The sequence below is a fragment of the Enhydra lutris genome, unplaced genomic scaffold (genome assembly GCF_002288905.1).
Source record: "Enhydra lutris kenyoni isolate GAN:26980312 unplaced genomic scaffold, ASM228890v2 scaffoldscaffold10, whole genome shotgun sequence".
Classification (NCBI taxonomy): Eukaryota; Metazoa; Chordata; class Mammalia; order Carnivora; family Mustelidae; genus Enhydra; species Enhydra lutris.
Window position 1 is genome coordinate 12,551,022 of NW_019154094.1, and position 22,067 is coordinate 12,573,088.

At 45.0% G+C, this 22,067-nt stretch overlaps 1 protein-coding gene across 1 annotated transcript in view; it reads left to right on the forward strand.

Annotated features, from left to right (window-relative positions):
* LOC111144138 (calcium voltage-gated channel auxiliary subunit alpha2delta 3) overlaps nt 1-22,067 on the forward strand; it is an 868,443-nt gene that overhangs the window by 761,041 nt on the left and 85,335 nt on the right. The window contains exons 28-30 of the mRNA XM_022498297.1: nt 10,177-10,238; nt 11,224-11,268; nt 19,618-19,680. Of these exons, the coding sequence (XP_022354005.1) occupies nt 10,177-10,238; nt 11,224-11,268; nt 19,618-19,680 (170 nt within the window). The remainder of the gene's footprint in view (nt 1-10,176; nt 10,239-11,223; nt 11,269-19,617; nt 19,681-22,067) is intronic.

Below are 22,067 nucleotides of genomic sequence, written 5' to 3' on the forward strand. Positions count from 1 at the left end.
AAGTCAGAGCATGCTGAAATTTACTAAGCAAAAAGGACAGAGCCTCGAGGTGCAGAGGTAGTGGTATCTGGCAAGGTGTAGCTGAGATTAAATGTACTGATAGCAGAACTCGGGTTCTAGGCTTCACTTGGTCGGAGCAGTGAGACCAAGACCACACCTCTCCTCCCCTCTCCCTCCCCGGTGCCCCTTGCACAGTGAAAGTACATCATCCCTCACCTCCTCACACAAACCATGCAGCCCCCCACCTTCTCCTCCAGATATTTGCCAGATTTGTTCGTGTGTCACACCTGTACCTTGCTGAGAAACTTTCCGCGGCTCTCCGTTTCCCTGAGGATGGTGTGCATCCACCCGAAAGCCAGGGCGGGTCCCCCGAGAGAGATTATCTGGGATCAGCTGACATCACCATCAGCCCCACATCAAGCTGTCCAGTCTTTCATTCATGTGCCTGCCCGAGCTGGGCACTTGTTCTAGATGCAAGGGAATATAGGTGTTAACATCCTCTGCCCTCAGTAGGCTTACCCCCAGTCTGATGGGAATGAAACACCATCAATAATACATAATATCATTTAATGCCAACTATTGATAAATGCTTTGAAGAAAAATAAAGCAGGTGTGACTGTTGTTAAGAAAACCATTAGACTAAGCAAGGTCATGATTGTTTCTTCTTGCAGTGAAGCGGAACACCACCCCTCCAGGGTCTTAGTATGTCCCCGCAGGGGAAGGTCAGCAGATACTGGTAGGGTTCTGGGGTCTAGTGGATATCTCAGCATGGGGATCCAATTGGGATTGGGCTGCTTTAAGAATGGTGGACCTCTCAAATCTTGGTTTGATAAATGAGCATTTTCCCCTATTGTCCTGAGCAGCCTGCTGTTCAGATAAATGGCTTTGGGAGAAGTTTCCCAAGTAAATCATGAGGTACTTTTACTCGTTGACAGCCTTGTATTTCTGGGCAAGAATTTTCTGGAACAAATAGCAAAGTCACGAAAGTCATGTTGATGGAGGCAGCCTTGGTTCCCAGTCCTGATATTTTGCTGCAAAACCCAAGCTACCTCAGGGTTCTCAGAGCTCCTCGTGCCACAGAGGTCACCCCAGGTCCTTGCCTGGACTGTGCTGCCATGTGACCCTCGGGAGAGGGTTGCCAGATTTAACAAATCAGAAGTATTTTATCTGGCAACCCTATGGGAGTGCTGTGAATTTTTCAGTGAATCGTCTGCGTATGAAATCTAGATTTTCAGCTTCTCCTGCATGCATCAGAATAATGGGCAGCCTCCAGACCCCATTCCCACAAAGTGTCCACTGAGCCTAGTGGCTCCCTTGATGCCCGCACGCAGGGCGGTTTCTCATTCCCTGTGGTTCCCACCCAGCCCTGGAAAGATCCGAGGTGGTGGGCTCTGGAATGGACTTGGGCTCCCTTGAATGAGCTGGGTGTGCTTGCATGAGTCCCCTTCCCTCTCTGTGCCTTGGAACATGAGCTAAAGGATAAGAGGAACTGGGTGCATCCCGGCCCGTTCCCCACCCCCACCCCCCACCCCCCCACCCCCCGCCAAGCCCTGTGAGCCACCCACTTGATGTTATAGTGCTGCTTTGCATTAAGTACACTCACAAATGTCCAGCTCAGAGGTGTTTGGCAAATAAATGTGACCATTCGATTATGGGTTTTGAAATGTTTAGAAATCTGACCCCTGATTTTGTTCTAATCTCTTCGGTAACTGTTATTAGGTGGTGACCTAATAAGAAATTATTAACTGGGGAGCTATAATTTGGAAGCTTATAATTTTCTTAATGGACATTGATTTGTGTAACCCTGATTAAAATACAATGAGGCCTGAGGCTTAAATGTTTTATTCTGAAAGGCTGAAAAGATGGGAATGGACTCTAGACATGTATTGGCTCAAAAACTTTATTGAAATATTATTTGAAGAGTTTTGTGAGCCTAAAACGATGTGACAAAAACTATTCGATGCCAGCTCCCATGGCCTCGGGAAGCTGAGGGAATATAGGTTTCTTCAGATGAAGTCTGGAAACACGCTTCCAGATTACCTCAGGAGTGAAAATTATTATTCCATCCCACGACCCCGCTAATTCTCTTCAGCGTTGATTCTGTCAAGTAATTAGAGCCCAAATGGAGGAAACATTCATAATTGTCACTTATTACACTTGTACCAGAGGTGACTGCTCCTGAAAAGCTCCGGCAGGACAAAAACAAAGCAATTACCAGAGAAAACTCACACAGGCCGAAGACAGTGGGGCCTTCCTCACACATTCCCAGAAGCCAGTCACAGGCTGGGTGGGGATGATTGTGGATTAGAATACCCCCCCACAGCTAGGAGTCTTCAAAGAACATCTTTCGCTATTCGTGGTGTCAATCGAGAGATAATGAGTCCTGTTTCCCCTCCCTCTCTCACCACAGACATCCGTGGTGCAGCTCTTTGTCACTTGAAAGCATGTATAAGACAGGCTACACTATCCGCCCCTCCCCCACCATGTACCACAGGGAATACCTCACAAGTGAAATATGCCCTCAGTTGGGGGGGGTTATTTGAAACACCTACTCCCCTTTTATTGTTGTATTTCTTCACTTGGTGTAGACAGAAATACAACGTGTGTCTGCTGTTGTGAAAATGTCCGCCCCCCCCCCGCCATTTCTGAAATAATACCATACCTTGGAGATTAATGTTCAGGCTTTACCAAGATTACAATAAACGAATATTGCTTTGATCTGAATATTTTTCGAACGGTGGTTGCTGATCGCTCTCTCTCCCCTGTAATCTTTTAAGAAAGCCTTTGGACTTGCCAGTCTGACACCCAGGGGGACATGAGTGCAGCTGCCTTTCCTTCCCCTCATCTCGAGGATAGCTCTGTTCTCGGTTTCACCCAAATTAGTCCCAGGATTTCAGTTGTCTTTTTTGTCCAACATTCCATCATGCAATTCATTAAAATCTTCACATGAAATATTTAACAGATGAGTTATGTCATAATTCACATTACGGCTTTCAGTTGTTATTCATGTGGTAAGTCATTTATCCTGGACATTAGCAGACCTCTGGAATGGGCTTCTATTTGATGTGAGGAAGGTTAAGATTCTTTTCCTCAACACCCCAGAACAGTGGCCTGACTCCAAACCCCCGGTTGAACATGAAATATTCCCCGAAAAGTGACATTCAGACTCATAGTTAGTTCAACTTGCAATTAACTATGTTGAAAACAAACAGAGGAAAACATTTAAACAAACGTGGCCTGGCTCACAGCTTTTACAGTTGACCGTTAATTAGGCCAAGTTGGAATTCAAATGTGCCAGGCCTTGTTACTATCACCGCTGGGAATCATTGCCATTGTACACAAAGGAACGAAAATTCAGGGGCTCCATCAAAGGGGGGCTGAGGATAGGATGGGAGATATTAAGCCAGTAAAGCTCAGTAAAAATAGCCACTACTCAGCTTGAGAAATATGACCCGTAGGAGCTCATTTTCTGGGTGAGATAACACACGTATGGCCAGCATTTATTTGTAGAATTTAGGTTTTAAGAAAACTTGTCCCCCTCTTAAGTGGTGAATTACATGGGATATTCTTAGCAGATATTTTATTTATTAACTTTAATTAGAGTTTCATTTTCTCTAATAAAAATGCCGTTTTCTACCACATCCCATGGATTGGAATCTATTAGAAAACTCTGTTTGTGAACGCTCTAGAACCTTTCTGGGCCCGAGCACTGGACTGAAATAATGGTCACATGCTGCCTGCAGTGACTAGTCTGCTGAGAAGCTTTGATAGGACGTTGGCTGGTGAGCACATGGAACTGGGGGTGTCAGTACTGGGGACAATAACCTTCTTGGATTCTGTATGTGTGCTTGTCTAGCCTTGTTCCGAGGGTGTGTAACTGATCATGGTTCCAGAAGGGGCACGTGATGGTGTTTGAATGGTAGGGCACCACTTTCCTTAATTCTAAGGGGGAAAAAAAAATCCATTCTGAAAGTTGGCTCAAGTGAAAGAGAATCATCACCTTCTATTCTCTGCTTCATCTTGCTGGTGCTTATATGGTCTCTATCCCCCTTTGGTGCCATCATTTAGTTGGGCATTGATCCACCAATATTGTACCATATATATCACTAGCAGTGAAGAGTATGGATTCATCATGGATGAATTTTTTGTTCAGCCTCAGTATCTTGGCACGAAAGATTGTATGTGGTGGTGAAATCCAAGAATAAAGGCTAAAAACTCTAGGAAGAAATCATCATAGCAGGAATGTTGACAACACTATCAAGCCTTTAGAGTGCCCTAAGGCCCACCATTTTATTTTGTGTCATGTGTCCCCAGCCCACAACAGTTCTGTTCAGAAGCTAAAGCTAGTATGACTCTCTTTGCAGGGACAGGGAGGGGAAGCAATGTATCCTTCGCACACATCCTTAGCAGTCTTAGAAACAGGGTTCGAATCCTGTTCTCTTGGTAAGAATGTTCCTGGTTATGATTCTCTGATGGTGGCTGGATTGTTATTCTGTCTCCTGGATGAGCTCTTAGGGTGTATGGGAATATATTGTATGGCTAGAGGAGTGGGCAAATGGAAGTAGGGGTGTTTGTGCGAGCTTGCGTGCCAGGCATGGTGGGCACTATTTTACAAACCGGATTTGTGCTCCTAGGGGTATGTTGCAAGTTGAGGCCAAGCCCACAGAAAATTATTTCTAAATGAATACAATATGAAAAAGTTATTTTATTTCTAATTTTACATGTAACATTGTTCTTTGGCGAGTCTCAGATTACACTTGAATGCATGTCTATTAACCTGATATGAGATGCATGCATGATTTCATCTTGAATGCATTTGAATATTATAGCACTGGAAATGTAATTTGTATTCTCAAATTATATAAAGCAAAATAAATAAATCTTGAGGGTGGTAGCCACATTGAGCATATTGCATTGATTTCTTTGGGTTTCTCTCAAACTAATTACCAACTTCCCCTTGCAAATCCAGGTCTTCTCACACTGGCGGTTCTATCTGATCTAAATCCTCTGTACCTAAGTCATCCTCATTTTTTTGCACCTCTGGGGAGTAGGTAGCATGAACAGGTCTGTGGAGAACTTTATTGTTGATCCTTAAGGAGTGCCAATACCCAGTTTCTCTCTGTGGTTGCTCCTATTACCACCGATCCCTGTCCAATAGAACTCTCTGTGATGATGAGAATGTTCTAGATCTTCATGATCCAGTACAGTAGCCAGTAGCCCCATGTGGCTACTGAGCACTGAAAATGTGACTTGTACAACTGTGGAACTAAATTATTAATTTTATTCTATTTGAATTTAAATAGTCACTAACTTGGAAAGCACAGGACTGGAGCATTTGAGGTCAGCTGTCTGTCGCGATCCAAGCAACAATAGTCATGGACATTCTGTACATGAGATGACTACATGGTTAGGTGGGTGAGGCTCTGTGCTTATCTCTGTCTGCTCTGGGAATCCTGAAGAGCTGTCCTGTTTTCAGTGATCTGACTGCCCTCTGCAGGTCCCCATCCCTGGCTGTCACGTCGTCATCTCAGTATACCCACTACCTCGCATATACCAGGTTTCTGCTAAACATGGAGGAGGAAAATGGCGGGGGGGAGAAGGTTGTAAGGAAGTTAGAGAGTTGAGGAAAGAAAAAGCTAGGCACATACTTCATTGAAGTTACGTGGTCTGCGTTGCTGAGCTAAAAATCTGTACTGAGGCCCTCCTCAAGTATTGAGGAGAATTCCAGGAACAGTAACCTGAATAATTCAAACCAAAAATGATGTCAGTGCTCCAGGAGCCTGAATAGTCTCTATGGGGCTCTTTGGGATGGGAATTCTCATAACAATGAGCTTGTTGTTTTGCTGGTTTCCAAAGACCACCCCAGTATCTCAGAGTCAAGGTCCTAGAGGCTCACACAGTACCGGCCCATTGAGAAGGTTGTATTTTTCTGGGTCTACTCCACTCCTGGAAGGTGAGTAAGATGCTGGGATGGAAAAGGGGCTCTTGCTCCATCCTCAGAGTAAAAGCCCTTAGCAGGGACTCTGAGAGCATTTGTAATCAAATGGAAGTAAGGAGCACCATGAACTCCGGAGAAAAATGTTGATGATTTTCTGGACTGTCTAAAAAATTTCAAACCCCAGGAATGGTGTTTTTATTTTCTGCATTCTCTTTGGGACTTGGGTTTCACTAAAGCATTTTCTGTCCTTGTTTTCCTTATTAAATTAGCAAGATTGACTTGAATCAGAATACACTGTTATGGCTTAAAATGTTGTTGGAAGAACAAAATAGACAGGCATGACAAATATCTCAGGTTCCATTTGGGATATGTGAGGGTAGGGGAGGACAGTGGGACTGAAGGAATAGATGAGTTTTCTTCTGATAAAACTTGAAAAAAGAAAAAAGAAAAATAAAGGAAAATAATGAAAGGAATCTAAATTTCTGTTTGTGGAAGCTCATGTTTGTTTTCTTGAATAGAACTGGCCAGAGGATGCTTTTAGGCATTTTTTGTTTGTTTGGCGGTGGTAGTGGTGGTGGGAGGATTTTAATTCTGGTTTGTTTTTTTTTTTTTTTTTGGTGTGTTTTTCTCACTTTAAATCATTTTCATGCTTAAGAGATTATTAGCCAAATGCATTAGCCAAACACAGCAAGGGGCTGTGGCTGCTTAACCCCTCAGGTTCTGGTCTCCCCCTGTCTGGTCCATTTCCCTCGTACTTCCTCTTCAAAGTTTCCATCGTGGACTTTCTGAAATATAGGTCAACCCTAAGTGGCTCTTTAGATCCTGTAGCAGTGTCAACACACTTTTTCTGAAAAGGGACAAATAGTATTTTAGGCTTTGTGGGCTTTTCAGGCGCTGTTGCAAAAACTCAACACTGCTATTACGCCATAGACAGTATAGAAACAAATGAGTGTGGCTGTGTTCAAATAAAACTTTATTTATAAAAGGAAGCTGAATCTGGCCCAAGGGCCTATAGAATACTCTTAAGATGCCTTGGCCCGACATTCAAGTCCTTTAGTCATTTGACCTCAGTCTGTACCATGATGTCCCCCGGTCCCATTCCTTCAGCCTCAGAAGGCACTAGGGTCTTTCATTTTTTTTTTTTTATTTTACTTTTTTAAAATTTTATTTATTTATTTGACAGACAGAGATCTCAAGTAGGGGGAGAGGCAGGCAGAGAGAGAGAGAGAGAGGAGGAAGCAGGCTCCCTGCCGAGCAGAGAGCCTGATGCAGGGCTCGATCCCAGGACCATGACCTGAGCTGAAGGCAGAGGCCCTAACCCACTGAGCCACCGAAGCGCCCCAGCACTAGGGTCTTTTAAAAAGCTGCATCCTTTTGCCTGTGCTGTGTCTGGACTTGGAGTACCATCTTTCCTCTGTTCTTCCTTTTCCTGCCAGTGGGGTCTCCAGGTGTAGCCTTACCCGAAGCGCCTGCCAGCTCACCCCCCTCCATCCTCTGTGCCCCAGATTCCTCTGGGGGGGAGCCTCTGACATTGCATTTACCACGTGGCTACTCCCCAGCTAGACACCACACGAGCGTGTGCTCTCATTCCCCTTAGCACCCAGCTGAGAGTTCGGCACCGGGAAGGCCACCGAGCAAACGGTCATGAAGCTGACTTGCCCATGAGCTTGTGATTCTCTCCATCATAGAGAAGCATGTCAGCTTGGAGGTGGAAAGGCTACACATCCAGATGTGCCACAGGGAGCCAGGGGCCAGAGTGGCTGGGAGGGGCAGCGGGGTCAGCCAGCAAAAACACAGCCGGGGTAAAGCCAAGCAGAAGAGGCAGTCGGGACTGTGAGGAAGCCCTGTGGCATCGACCTCACCTCCCAGATGGGGATGAGTGAGGAGCGAGGAAAGCCGTGTCTCGTTTAGGGCATCGGGCGCAGGGAGGGGACGCAGCCCGCTGGAGGGGGATCAGAGAGAAGCAGCCTGCATGATTAATGGGACGGAGGGGCTGACTCAGGAGGAAAGATTAAAGCACTCTGAGGAGCTGGGGTACAGGCTGGAAGGGACAGATGATAGCAGGCTTCAGGAATGTGAGATGGATAAACATCCAGGAGGAAGCAGAGAGCTTCATTAGGGAGGTGAAAATTGGGGGGCGGGGGATGAGGAGGGCTCCATCCAAGAATGAAAGGGGTTCTCAGAAAGGGCACAGGCCACTGATGGGGATCTCCACTGATGATGGGTGGGTCAGGGGCACCTCCGGGCTGCTGGAACAAGAAACACCATGGAAAGGCCACTGTAGGGTGACGCTTTTAAGAAACCCTCTGCTTTATGCTTTAGTGTCTGAAAGCCTGCCATGGCTGTTGACCATAGCCCTCAGAAGTGGCCTTAGAATTATTCTGACTGCCAGGCTGGGAAGAGTTGGCTGGGGAGGCATGCAGGGGGTAAGCTGCACGGAGAAAACACGCGAACATTGAGAGAGAAGCTCATCTCCACCCTCCTCCTTGATACCAGGGAGTGGATGGCACAACAATTTGAGGCCGTCCGTCCTGAAGTCCGCTTTCTGCCATCCTTCCCTGTCTTTGGTGGAACCAGAGATACTCCTTGCAAGCCCTTCTTAAGGGCAGGCTCTCACCTCTGCCCACTGGGGGATCTGAGCAAAACCCAGCCTGTAGCCTGGTCCACAGTTTCCTCTGTTGGCTCATCCCCAACAAGGATACGGCCTATCAGGAGTTTTGGAAGATACGATTTATTTGAAACCACAGTAAGCAGCCCTCAGTCTCCAGAATCAGGTTCCTTCAGGTTATTCTCTGAGATTTTCTCCGGGGCTAGGAAGAGCAGCTTGTGTCGTCGTCTGACAGAGTGGGCCACGTTGTGGCAGGTCCTCGACAGCCAGTTGACTAAGGCCTTATCCAAGAGTTTGACATGCTAAGTCCAAAGGCAGAAGATGAGTCCCTCCAAATGTGCATACCCCAGTCAACCTTAAGTCTCAGGGCTTGCTTCAACAATTCCAGGAAGTAGAAATGCACTTGATAGTTACGAAAGTGACAACCCAGCACGTTATGAATCTGCAGCTTCCTGACGTCGGCATGGCAATGCTTACCTAAGTGGGTAGGGGTGGGGGGTCAAACATGACAGCATGCAAGATTTTAAGCATCTTGAGGGAACTTTTTCCTTTCATAATTGTGTATTTCCTTTGGTAGGAACTATTATTTAGGTTGAAGCTACTTTAGGTATTTTAGTAAAAGAAAAAAGTGTGCAAAGATAAATAACAATACTGGTGGTGTGCAGATGTGGCAAGAACTGGAGAGGGTGTGTGCAACGGACTGAAGTTTGCAAAATGGCACGGGGATAAGTGGTGTCCCATGTGAGGTCCAGTGTTTCCAGCCCGGAGTCTCACTCTGTCTTTCGAGACTCCTCTAACATCTTCTCACCATCTGATGAGCTTTTTGCTCTGCCTTGGGCACTTTCCGAAATGGTTTCAAGAGTTACCTCATTTTGGCTTCGTCAAGAGAAGCACTGTGAGCTTGTCCATGTCCCAGCTCTAAGGCTCCACCAAATGCCTCTTCCCAAAGTTTCAAGTCACTTTCTAAACTTCTTCTTTCTGTACATTTTTCTCACTGGAACTAGCATGCACTGTTTCTCGAGGGAGCCCTTCACAGTCAAACAGAATTACAAAATTCCCCCGAAGTTCCTGGGGAGGGAAAATCATCCTCATCGAGATGTGGATACTGGGGGCCAGTGTAACTAAAGTCACATCATAGCAAAGTGACTCACTTCCAAACACCAGCCTCATGACAAGTGCTTTCCAAATGTTCTATCTCAAAAACACATGCATAATATACATTTTAGACATGCGGATTCATAGATTAATAACTAGAACAGGAACTCCGAAGAAGCAGTGGTTTTCTAAATACGCTTTTTTGTTGTTGTTGTTCCTGTCTCTAGCCTGGGTTGGGGAGGGGAGTGATCGAAAGTGTATGAATTTGAGAAACACACAGATAACGTGTCTCCAAAGAGTCATCGGCACTGTGTTCAGTGTCAAAAGCTCTGCGAGTGTAATTAACCTTGAGAATTCCTTACCTGAAAGATGAAATGTCTTAGTTTGTAGGCTTCACTGTAAATTGAGTTTTTAAGTGTTCTTATCTGATAGGCTCGCATTAGTTTCTTGCCAGGACAGATAATTTTCCATGATAATCTTAAATAATTGTGTGAAGGAATCTCTAATGCCTTGTTTTATTTATAATGTGTCCCAGCTGTAGGCATCCAGATGAAACTTGAATTTTTCCAGAGGAAGTTCTGGACTGCCAGCAGACAGGTAAGGTATAATCAGCGTATTGAAGCATTAGTGGGACTGTTATTACACAGGTGTTCGCGATTGGGTACCCAGAGCCTAAAAGTGCCCGATTTCCGATGAATGTTTGTCAGATGAACCGCTGGCTGCTCAGATTACCTTTCATTTCACTGCGAAATAAAAGGCTGTCAGCACGTTAAACACCCCATGCTGGGAAAGCAAGCAGTTTGCTCCTACAAACAGTTTTGATTGTCAAATCGAGATAGTGACCTTCCAAAGGAGAAGTTTCCCCTTTATCTATTGGGGACTTTTGTGAATTCCCATAGCGACTTTTTTTCTAATCTTGTGACGCCTGGTAATTTATTTGTGAATTTCTTTACTGCACTTTGGAAGGCCTTTGCGTAACTGGATCTGACTAAGCATGCATCTGCCCTCTTTGACCAGAGGGCTTCTCTGCTTTGGAGAATCTGGGAACCTTCTTTCCTTGCACTGTATTCTCTGGACTGAGTAGTCTCAGTGGTATTTGCTTAGTGATTCAGCAGAAATGGCAATTTTGCCTGATTCTAGTTGTTGGAATGATATATTATTTCTTAAACACTTTAAGAAACTATAGATTAAGAACACAGGAGTTTTGTGGGGTTTTTTTAAGTCATTGGGATTAATTTAAAATTAATGTCACAATTATACTTCTTATTATTTAAAGATTTGAGATCTTAAGAAGATATCAATATGGTATGTCAATGTAAATTAAAGTAGACAACATAAATTAAAATGAAAAAGAGCCAGTTACCCCCAAAATTGTCTTCTTTATTACTATTTGGAGTTGGTGTTGATCCTGGGGAAGGTAGACGAGACACATCTTGGAGGATTCCCTTTGGGTGAAAATTGGTATTTGCATAAAGGGCAAGAACTTCTTATAACCTGTCCTTGAATAATTAAGTGGCAGCCTTAGCAGATGTTGGAATGTCCAAGTAACACGTTTCCCCCTTGCTTTCTCCCCACCCCACAGTGTGCTGCTTTGGATGGCAAATGCTCCATCAGCTGTGATGATGAGGTAAGATAGCCCCTTGGCCCTGTTTCTGCCCTGGTCAAGGGGAGGTGACGCAGGGCACCTTCTTACAGAGGGTATGCTGCTGTAAATGCAGCCAGGTCTGACAGATTGTCTTTGATCAAGCTCCAAGCTCCAGAACACGTAAGGGCATTTTCTTTCTCTCTTCCTCTTCTTTCCTTCCTTCCTTCCTTCTTCCCTTCCTTCCTTCCTTCCTTCCTTTCTCCCTCTCTTTCCCTCCCTCCCTCTCCCTTCCCTTCCCTTCCCCAGCTAGTTTATGAGAGCTAAGAAAATGTGCTTTTAATGTCCCTTTGAGGGGTGCTTGGGTGGCTCAGTTGGTTAAGCATCTGATTCGTGATTTTGGCTCAGGTCATGATCTCAGGGTCCTAGGATTGAGCCCTGCCTCAGGCTCCATGCTCAGCAGAGAGCCTGCTGGAGATTCTCTCTCTCTCTCTCTCTCTCTTTCTCTCTGCTGTTCCCCCTTCTCTTATGCGTTCCCCATCCACCCATGCTCTTTTGCTCTCAAAAAATTTAAAAATAAATAAGTAAATAAATCATAAATGTCCTGTGGACAGCACTATTGGAATTTTGGCACTTTTAAAGAAATGATAAAACTCATTGCCATTTGAAGCTCGCATTAGTTCTCAAAGCTTTTGCCCATATGTTCTCTCTTCTCATCCTGATAACAACCCAAGGAAATGGGGAGGAATGATCATCCCATTTGGCAGAGGGGGAAATGGAAGATGAGAGAAATTAAATGACTTGCTTAATTTTATGTAATAAATGGGCTGAAAATCTAAGGAGTTGAAAACTCAGAATTTTTCATTCTAGCGCAATGTTCCCTCCCACAACTCTTTCCCTCCCTTCCTTTCTTTTTCTTTTATCTCTCTCCCTCTCTGTCACTCTTTGGGAAGATGAATTCAAACCCCACACATAAGAAATAGAAGAAAAAAATGTACCCCTGTCATAGGTCTACCCATCCGATTTATGTTTTTACAGCATTCAATCTCATACGCCCTCCGCCTTTAGAGCAAGCAGGTGGGTTATGGCCTTTCATCGTGGCTCAGGTAGTCTGTCTTTCTCTACATCAGCTAAAACATTAGTACATAAACTGGAACTTACAAATAATCATATTTGTATCTCTTCTGGTTACCATAGGGATTCAAGAAATCCTAACCAAATTTCATTTCAACATAGAAATCATAAATTAGAGGGGCATCTGGGTGGCTCAGTTGGTTAAGTGGTTGACTCTTGATTTTGGCTTAGGTCATGATCTCAGGGTCCTGAGATTGAGCCCCACATCAAACTCCGCATTCAGCACAGAGTCTGCTTGAGATTCCGTCCCTCTCCTTCTACCCCTCCCTTCACTTGGGGGTGTGTGTGCTCTCTATCTCTCTAAAATAAATGAATAAATCTTATAAAAAAAACAAAAAAAGAAAGCATAAATGAGAGATATATTTCAAAAAAGTAGGCAAAAGCAAGGAGAGAAATATAAAAGGGAGTCCAGAATGGAGTTAAAACACGAAATGCTCGGTCCCCAAAGATCATAATTGTATGAATCATTATCCAAAGAGGAAAAGCCAATTAGCTTTTCAACAGAAGCCCAATTTTCTCTGGCCATCAGATCAAAATAATGTTCCCTTAGGAAAGAGGATCCTGTGCTATTTTATGATCAATACCCTTTCATTAAGTTCGAGAATGCCATTCCTAAGACAGTCAGGCAGCCTCAAATCTCTCCTCCCCCTTTTGAGATATTTATTATCCTATTGGAGCACTCAGCTCAAGACAACACAGCTCAGTGGTAGTATTCACTGTTCAGTGTCACGAGGCCCTGTGTTAAGCCTTGCGCTTGCACAGGAGGTACGGTTACTAATCCCAGTTCATGGCAAGAGAAGGAAGGATAGTTCATTGGTTAGTTGGTGACTGTGTGTATGGTTGGTTGGCTGGTGGGATGGACAATGTTTTGGATAGCTGATTGGTTGATCAGTTACTAGGTTGGATGGATAGAGAGATGAAAACTGAATACTAGGTTAAACAAGTTGATGAATAAAACCAGAGAGGGTAATTTTCCTGTATCCATACGCACATATAAAAGTAAATGGGAATGGGTGCCATTTAGAGTTAGAAACACCCAGTATATATTTGTTGTTCAGTGGCTGATTTCTCAGATGATACAGCATGGAGGTTCAAAGGGGCAGGCTATGGAGTTAGAGTAACTAGCTTCAAAGTGTGAGTCTGACAACCTTGAGACCCTGGGCAAGCATCTGAACCTCTCTGTGGGGAAAGGAATATTCATCTCACAGGGCAATGGCGAAGAATGAATGAAATAATATATTTTAAAAATTCATGGGGGCACCTAGGTGGCTCAGTGAGTTAAAGCCTCTGCCTTCAGCTCAGGTCATGATCTCAGGGTCCTGGGATTGAGCCCTCCATCGGGCTCTCTGCTCGGCTGGGAGCCTGCTTCCCTCCCCCCACCCCTGCCTGCCTCTCTGCCTACTTGTGATCTTTGCCTATCAAATAAATAAAAAAAAAAAAAAAAAGAAGCATGTGGCACAGTTTCTGGCAAATGGTAAGCACTCAGTAAGGGTCAGCTGTAAACCAAAAATGTCTGCAGACTCTTTCTTCCCTGAGAGTTAGTGGTTCCCCTGAGTCTGAAACTCAGACAGCAATGGCATATACGCACTAGGCATTTTGTAGTCTCCCCCGGGCATAGTGAGCCCAAGATGCACACCTTCCCCACTACTAACGATCTTCGTCAGTAGTTGTTGGGATAAGCCCACATACAAATGGTCATGGAAATGTTCACATGCTTGGGAAATTAAGCATTGAGTTTGCTCTGATTTCTGAACTTGATCTGATGCTCAAATGTCCTCATTTTGCACTTGTGAAACTATCATCCATCTCACATTTTGGCTCTTAAGTTTGGCTTCAGGCAACCAGTGGACATAGTTCAAAATGGGAATGCCAGTCCTGCCTTCCCACCAAAGCCCCTTCCCACCCTTTCAGCAGACTCTTTTCATGTGTCATTCCACTTTCAAGACTTTTAATTAAGCCTTTGAGACCATGTCCCTCCTTCTCCCCCAACTTCCCTCAAGTGATCAGGGCCCCATTAAAAACAGCTGTGGGAGCTCATTAAGATCACATTCTCTGGCTTCTCCACTGTGCTGAAGAGCTAGCCCAACTCCCTCTGACTTATCAGACATGCTCTGCATTGGACCCATCCCAGCCCCTCTGGCTCCCCCATCAGTGGCCTCCCTGGCCCCTGACTGGAGTGCCATAGGCTGCTGGGTGGAGTCAGTATGGCCAGATGGCTTCCCATCTTGAAGAGTATACATCTTGGGTTGATCCAGGCAGGGCCTGAGCCATGTGCCTTGGAGAGCTTGGCAGTGGGCCTGACTGAAGGCTTTGAAGGAGCTCCGTTCCATCCAGGGCAAATGTCGACTTCAGAGACTCACTCATTCCCTCAAAGCATGTTTACTGAGACTTCCTGTGCCTGCTAGCCGGTGGACCCCTGGGGATTCAATCGGAAGTAGAGTCAGAAGTGGCTCCTTTCCTACCAGAACTGGTTAGCAGGGGAGATAAGTGTAGGTGATTATCTACTGTGATAAGTACTGTGAATTAATCCATGAAACAAACATGGGGCGGTGGGGGAAGACTTCCCTGAAGAAATAACTTGTAAGTCAACTGAAGAGGGAGAAGGAGAAGATGGCATTGAAAACAGTGCCTGAAGCATGAGAAGAGCTTCACGGGCAGAGAACTCCACGTATAAGGCACAGAGGCAGCCAAGGTTACTGCCATCTATGGACACGTGGTTGGCATTCGGATGGAAGCGGAGAAAGAAAGTGGTGCACACCTCTCATCTCATTCTGACCTGGGGTACTACTGTCTCTGCCTCTCATTTCCTTCTCCCACTCACCTTTCCAACAGCCACCATCTCCTGATGAGAGCACCAAAATTTTGCAGGGAGACTGGAAGATGAGAAAGTTCTCTTCTACTGGGACGTTTGGAGGAGCTATTGAGGGCAGTGAGTGGATCTAAAACTTCATATTCAAATGCAGCTTCCACCCTTGCTTGTCCCAAAGGAATTGAGCTTAATAATCATGCCTAGACTTCGTAAGGCCTTACAGGCATTTCCTCTGGAATCTGAAGGACCTCCTTGAAGGAGGACAGGCTGGAGAAGGGCTAAATCCTAGCAACCAGGTGCCTCCAGCTCTGGAACCATTCAGCCCAGCATGGGGGGGGTTTGAGTATCGGTGCAGTAGCCCTTGAGGGCAAGGGCACAAAAGATCCTACCAAGTACTTCTTTCCAAAATAACAGATTTGCAACAAATTTTTTTAAAGACAGTATCTTGATAGCCTAGTTGACCAACGATAAATAGGACCATCATGTGGCGTGAAGTTAGGGTCAGTCTGTTCCACAGTCAAATATCAGGGCTGAAAGTGTGAGACCTGGAGAAAAGTCAGAAGGAGTGGCACTTCCGTGGGCCTATAAGGCAGAGACCCAGACCCCACCCTCAGGTGGAAGAACCAGCCCTCCCCTACTCTATCTCTGTCTTTCCCTCACTCCTCACAAATGAAAACAATAGGCAGGATGATACTGAGCTTCTAAGGGAGCTGTTTCAAATCATTGCTCAGCCTGCACCAATCAAAGCCAACAGAAGGCATCCCCCCAAAAGAAAAGGCAAAACAGAAAGCAACAAAGTTCAGCCAGCCTTGCCTGCACAACCTCTTACAATGAACTGTGGAACAGCTTCCCTTTCTGAGAAACTCTGAATCTGTAGCATGAGGATACTTACGAAGATGGCACGTAGTAGGTGATCAATGACCACAGGTTCTCGGCTTACTATGCCCTGTGCATCTTACACTGTGCTTAGCCCTCTACACTCATCATTCCATTTAATCTTCCCAACAACCCATGAAAGAGTTGTCCCTACCTCCATCTTTCAGTTAAGAAAACTGAGACAGTACTAAAAGACTTTGCTCAAGGTCACACTGATAGCAATTGTCAGAGTCTCTGATTCCAAACCAGGAATGTCAGCTTCAGGGATAAAACCACCTTCCAGGTAACATAAGTGTGGTGCTGTGTTTCTTGCTCCCAAATGCCCTTCCTCAGTGGCTTTCATTACCACCCGGGGCTGCCCGGTTCCCATGGCCTAGCTGTGGGCTCTATCCTCAGGTCTCTACCTGATCTGCCTTTGGGGCAAGAATCAGACTTCTCGGAGCAGTCTTGAGCTATCCAGTAGTTGAAGAAAGACTTTTTTAAAAAATCAAGTTCTCTCTGCCTCTTTTTTTCCTCTGTCTTTGCATTTCTTTTCCCCCAAACAACCTCATCCCTACATGTTTTACCAAAGGTGGCTGTGGACTAGGCACTTGCAATACCTTTCAATTTGAGAGCTCCTCCAAGCCCCTCTGCCTATCTGTCCTCCCTTGGGACAGGGCGGGAAGTGGACACCTTCCAAGATGCTTGGTTTCATTGGGCGGGGGGTGGGGTGGATAGCATAGGAAGGGAACTGAAAATCTCCTCTATTTTCTTTTATTGGGGGTGGGTGGGGTAGAGTATGGAAAAGACCACATTGAATGTAATTTATTGTAAAGAGACATAGAGGAAACAGTTAGTCAGCCTGGAATCTGGCAATTCTGTCCCAACCATTCCATAACCCAGTACTGTGCTCACCTATTGCCATGGGCTTACTCAACTCCACTGCCCTCGCCAGTAATCATTTAATTGAAGCACTTGTTGGCACGGAGGTCCATTTAGGAAATCATCATGGTCACTAAATTGACCTAACACAACAGCATTGCCTGTCTTGAAAACCAGATGACACATTTCAGACCCAGGTGTCCATCAGTGACAACAGCATCCTGAATTTGACCTTGGTTTTCACAGTGATTTGTAAATCATGATATCAGCAGTTATCTACTTCTTGCTTAATAGGCAACCACATCTCTTTATGATCAGTGTAAACTTGAAATTCCAAGCTACCCATAAATAAGCATGGTACAGCACTGTGCGTCTTCTCTGCCACCAGGTTTTTGTTGTGGAATCCTAATTTAAGGGGGAGTAGGGGAGGGAGAAGTGAATTTAAAAAAACGTTAAGTGGAAACATAGCCCAAAAAGTAAATGTCAACCGGTACTCGGTATAGAAGAAACCAAAGCTATATTCCTTAGTCCTTACCCAGGAGACCATGCCCGCTTATAGAGCAAAATCTAAAGCATTTTTGGAGAAAGTGGAAGCCTAGGCATATAATGCCCCAGGAGCCTTGGCTGGCCCTTCGCTTCCTCTTCCCAACATTTCTGGTACGGTGTAGCCTAATCTGACCCACACGAGTGGATCGCTAGTATATGTTTAAACTACAGCCCAGCAGAGCTCCACGAGACGGCCCTGGGAGGTCCAATGTGCACACACAATGTGCCTGTGTCTTCCGCTGTGATCAGAGCTGATCTCCAACATCACTCTCATGGACTTCATGGAATCTTCCCTCTTTCTCTAGATAGTCAGTTGACTTTTTAATCTATTTGCCTCGTGCCTGCTTTGTATTATCCAGTATTTACAACATTAGATGGAGAGATAGTGACCAAATATGTAGAGGTCTAGCCAGAGTACTAACTGACCAGGCATGTTTGATTAGGGACTAATTTTATAATTTGGGAAGGAGGTGGTACGATGATTTTGATTCTCTAAACAACTGGGAGGATTTAGTCAATATCCAAATGTGGAGGTCACTCCTGTCTTTGTGCATTTATTGATTGAGTGGAGGTTAACCTCCTTTTGCTTCAGAGTCTATACCTGCAAAATGAGGATCATGACATTCAAATAAGCAAAGATACGGATTTGTCTAACACGACCCAGTGTGGGCTGGATTAAAACTCGCAGGAATACTAGTAGAACCTAAAAGATTGCTGTCCCATCCGAGAGAACTTTCTAGAGCGATGGAAATGTCCACAAGGATAATCACCAGCCAAGGTAGATCAGAGCACTTGAAATGTGACTGGTGCACCCAAAGAACTAGATTTTTAATGTTATTGAGTTTTAATTCACATAAAATTGAATTTAAATCTGCACATGGCTGGCGGCTGCGACGTTGGACTGCCCAGCTCTGGGGGATCGCATTCTTCATCATGCTGTCTCCTAAAAATGGGGAGAGTTTGTCAAGGTTCCCACCCAGTAGGGCCCAAGTAGTGTCCATACAGCTAAGAGCTTCTTCAGATAGCAAGAGTGGAACCAGGTTACCCAAGTTATTCACTCTGGCTCCTCCGGATAATTGAGAAAAACCCTATGGCTCACCAAAGCAGCCATAGGGTTTTATAAAAGGTGACAACGGGACTTTTTACTCTTCTGATGATTCTTCACTACAACCTAGTAATAAAGGGTGAATCTTTTGGACCAACTCACTGCTGGACTTTTGTCCCCGACTAAAACCAGCTCCTTGGATAGGTAGCAAACAGTGCTGCGGTGGCCCGGAGCTAGGGAGAACGTAGCTCTGGGTAACGATATGGTACACATTAAATGTTGCAGTTAGTATGTAAAGTTGCAATAAATAGAAACTGAGTTACATCAAGGTTAGAATTAAACCTGAAGTTTAAACTCCACAGCACTATAATTAAAACTTAGCCTGTAGCAAATCATTCACTTGAGATTAAAGTAGTGTGGGGAAGCAGAGGTTTGGGTTTACCTTGCTTTCTACAATTTATAAGTCTGAGCTACCAAAAGCTAACAGCCCTGCCCCCAAATCCAGCTCCCAATTAAAAACACAGTTTGAAAACCTTTAGGAGACCTGAGGGGCCCTTTTAACAGAAGTCTGCCCCTTCCCCCCTGCCTAAGTCTATGAACAAATTAAAAAATATTACCTGGTCCCCTGATGGTCTTCTGAGCTGACACAGTGTTTTCATTAATACATCATTAGGGTAATGACATTGTGCTGGCGTTTTGCTTTCAAAACAGCCTGTACTTCAACGACCAGGAATACAGGCTTGGGGCCTGTGAACACTTTGTTCCTGGGAAATAGTCTTCTGGTCCTAGAAAGGGGAAAACAAAACAAACAAACAAACCAAAAAAAAAAAAAAAAAAAAAAAACCAAGGAAGACTAAATGTAATTAATGTTTTAATGTGTGTTCTCTTTATCCTAATCTGGGATGTTCAAGGCTTGCTTCGTGTTTGATTTTTGTTTGTTATTTTGACAAAGTAGACACTGGGGTTAGCTTAGCCATGGCCTGAACTCCTAGAGCCAGCAAGCATTTCCAGTTCCCCCCAAAACAACCTCAAAGAGGTTTCTCTCAGGTTGGAAGTACGTCATTTTGTGTAAAAGTGGTCTGAGGATCCGAAGTTGAAACTGTGGTCTTTTTATATTTTCTAGACTGTGAACTGTTACCTCATAGACAATAATGGGTTTATTCTGGTGTCTGAAGACTATACACAGGTGAGTGAGAAATTTCTACCGGCTCTGAGTAAGGAGCTCATGACGTTCTCCAGTGAGGGTGAGCAAAGGACAGTGTTAAAACTTTGAGTCAATGATCTATATTTAAGAGGTAATAGTAGGAGATTATAAAACCTGATTTCTATCCCTCTAAAAATGTCATAGCCTACTTCTCAGCAGGCCCCAAAGAGTTTTTACCTCCCAGTTGGGGGGTGGGGAGGTGGGGGCAGAGCCCAGGGTCTGCTTTCTCACTCATAAAATGTTCAATTTATAGGAACTCTTTGCCTCAAGGGTAGAGGTGCCTCAAAGAGTTTGGGCAATTTTAAGGAGGTTTCCTTCTTTTGATATTTAGATATTTTTCCATACATGACACACACACACACACGTATACAAACACACAGTCACAGACACACACACACATATGTATTACAACATAATTATTCTTTATGGCTTCTTTCTGGTTTTTGCCTTTTAAAAATCAGTTACCTGAGTTCAGGGATTAACTTGGGCTCTCACACTGAGGGACAAGGATCCAGAAATAGGCAAAGAATTTCCTTCCTTCCTTTGAGCTGTGTGCGCAGTGTGGGGCAGGAGGGAAAGAGATGGGAGGAAACCAGGCCATGGGGCCAAGCACAGAAATCTCTACTGTGTTTGGAAATCAAAATAGGAGTTCAAATCAATAGCATTGTCCTAGAGAAAACAGGTTTCTCCTTTAAAACTTTGTGCATAAGAACCTTGTCTGGGGGGCGCCTGGGTGGCTCAGTGGGTTAAGCCGCTGCCTTCGGCTCAGGTCATGATCCCAGGTCCTGGGTTCGAGCCCCATATCGGGCTTTCTGCTCAGCAGGGAGCCTGCTTCCTCCTCTCTCTCTGCCTGCCTCTCTGCTTACTTGTGATTTCTCTCTGTCAAATAAATAAATAAAATCTAAAAAAAAAAAAAAAAAAAGAACCTTGTCTGGAATTACAAATTAAATCAGCATATTCAAAGAAGGTAAAATACAGGCGTGCTTAGTAGTATGACGTGATGAAGTAGCACTAGAGAAGGAGGCACGTGGTCTCTGGTGCTCGTTCTCTTACTTCCCTAGTTTGGGGATGGAGGGCATATCACGTGACCTGCCCAAGCCTCCTGGCGGGCTCTGTAAAAGGAGGGGTTGAGGACCATTTTATAATGAAGTCCCGTTTAAATCATTTGAGGGGCACCTGAGGGGCTCAGTCAGATAAGTGTCTGCCTTCAGCTCAGGTCATGATCCTGGAGTCCTGGGATCGAGCCCCGTGTTGGGTTCCCTGCTCAGCAGGGAGCCTGCTTCTCCCTCTGCCTGCTGCTCCCCCTGCTTGTGCACGCGCTCTCTCGCTCTCTCTCTCAAATAAATAAATAAAATCTTAAAAAAAATCATTTGAAATTCTTTAGCAGTCAACAGTACAATAGGCCCTATTAATGCCAAATAAATTAGTTAATTGTCCTTAAGTCCCTAAGGAGTCTGAGCTTAATGCCTTGTTAATTGATCAACGCTGGCTCCAGGTCACGTGTGGAATCGTGCTTCAGTTTTCCTTCTTATCCAGGAAAAGCTTGTTGAATTTTTAAATGCACTTGTGGTGGGTGGAAAACATACAGGGTCAGAAATCACACTTGCCCCACCCTGTCTCCTTGGATGCTGACCATCACTGGACACGGGACAGTTGGTAAAGATGAGATAGCAGTGAGCCCAGAGGTCCATGGTAATGTGTCTGTTCGGCTGAGAGAAGAAACCCCCAGACATCCAAGAATCCATGGAGGGGGAACCCAAATTAACCACCTGTGAGGAGGAGCCCTGACCTCCTGCCATGATGGTGGAGGGGGGAGATGGGAACCTGGTCCCATGCCAGGGTGGGGAAGGACATGGTGGATATCTTCCGTGGTCAGTCCTCTTCTAGCCAACAGTGTAAAGTGCTCAGACCTGGAGGGACATGCATGCGGGCTCTGCTCCTGGCTGTGTCTCTCCAGGGTGCAGACCCCACAGCCTGGTCCAGGGAGCCTGTCCGCCAGCTCTGCCCCAGCTTGTTTGATGTTGTCTGGTTTCCTGCACCCCAATTAGGATAATTCTTCTTTGTCTAACAACCAGTTCCATTGACCCTGGCATATTTACACACACAAGATACAAATGTCCTAGCTCCTAGCACCAGCACACACCCACAGGGTTTGCGAAAGACTCAGATTGCCCCCGGAATGGGACTGGCAATGCTCCACGTTCAGTCAGTGAAATGTCATCTCCTTCTTCCTCCTCTCTTTCTTGACTTTTTGGCAAAGTCTTTATATGCCCTTCTGCCTGAAAATTCCCAGGAGCGTGGTCGAGGTCACTCCATGGTAATCTGAATCAGGATTTAGCAAACACAAAGCCTACAGAATTTACTAATTC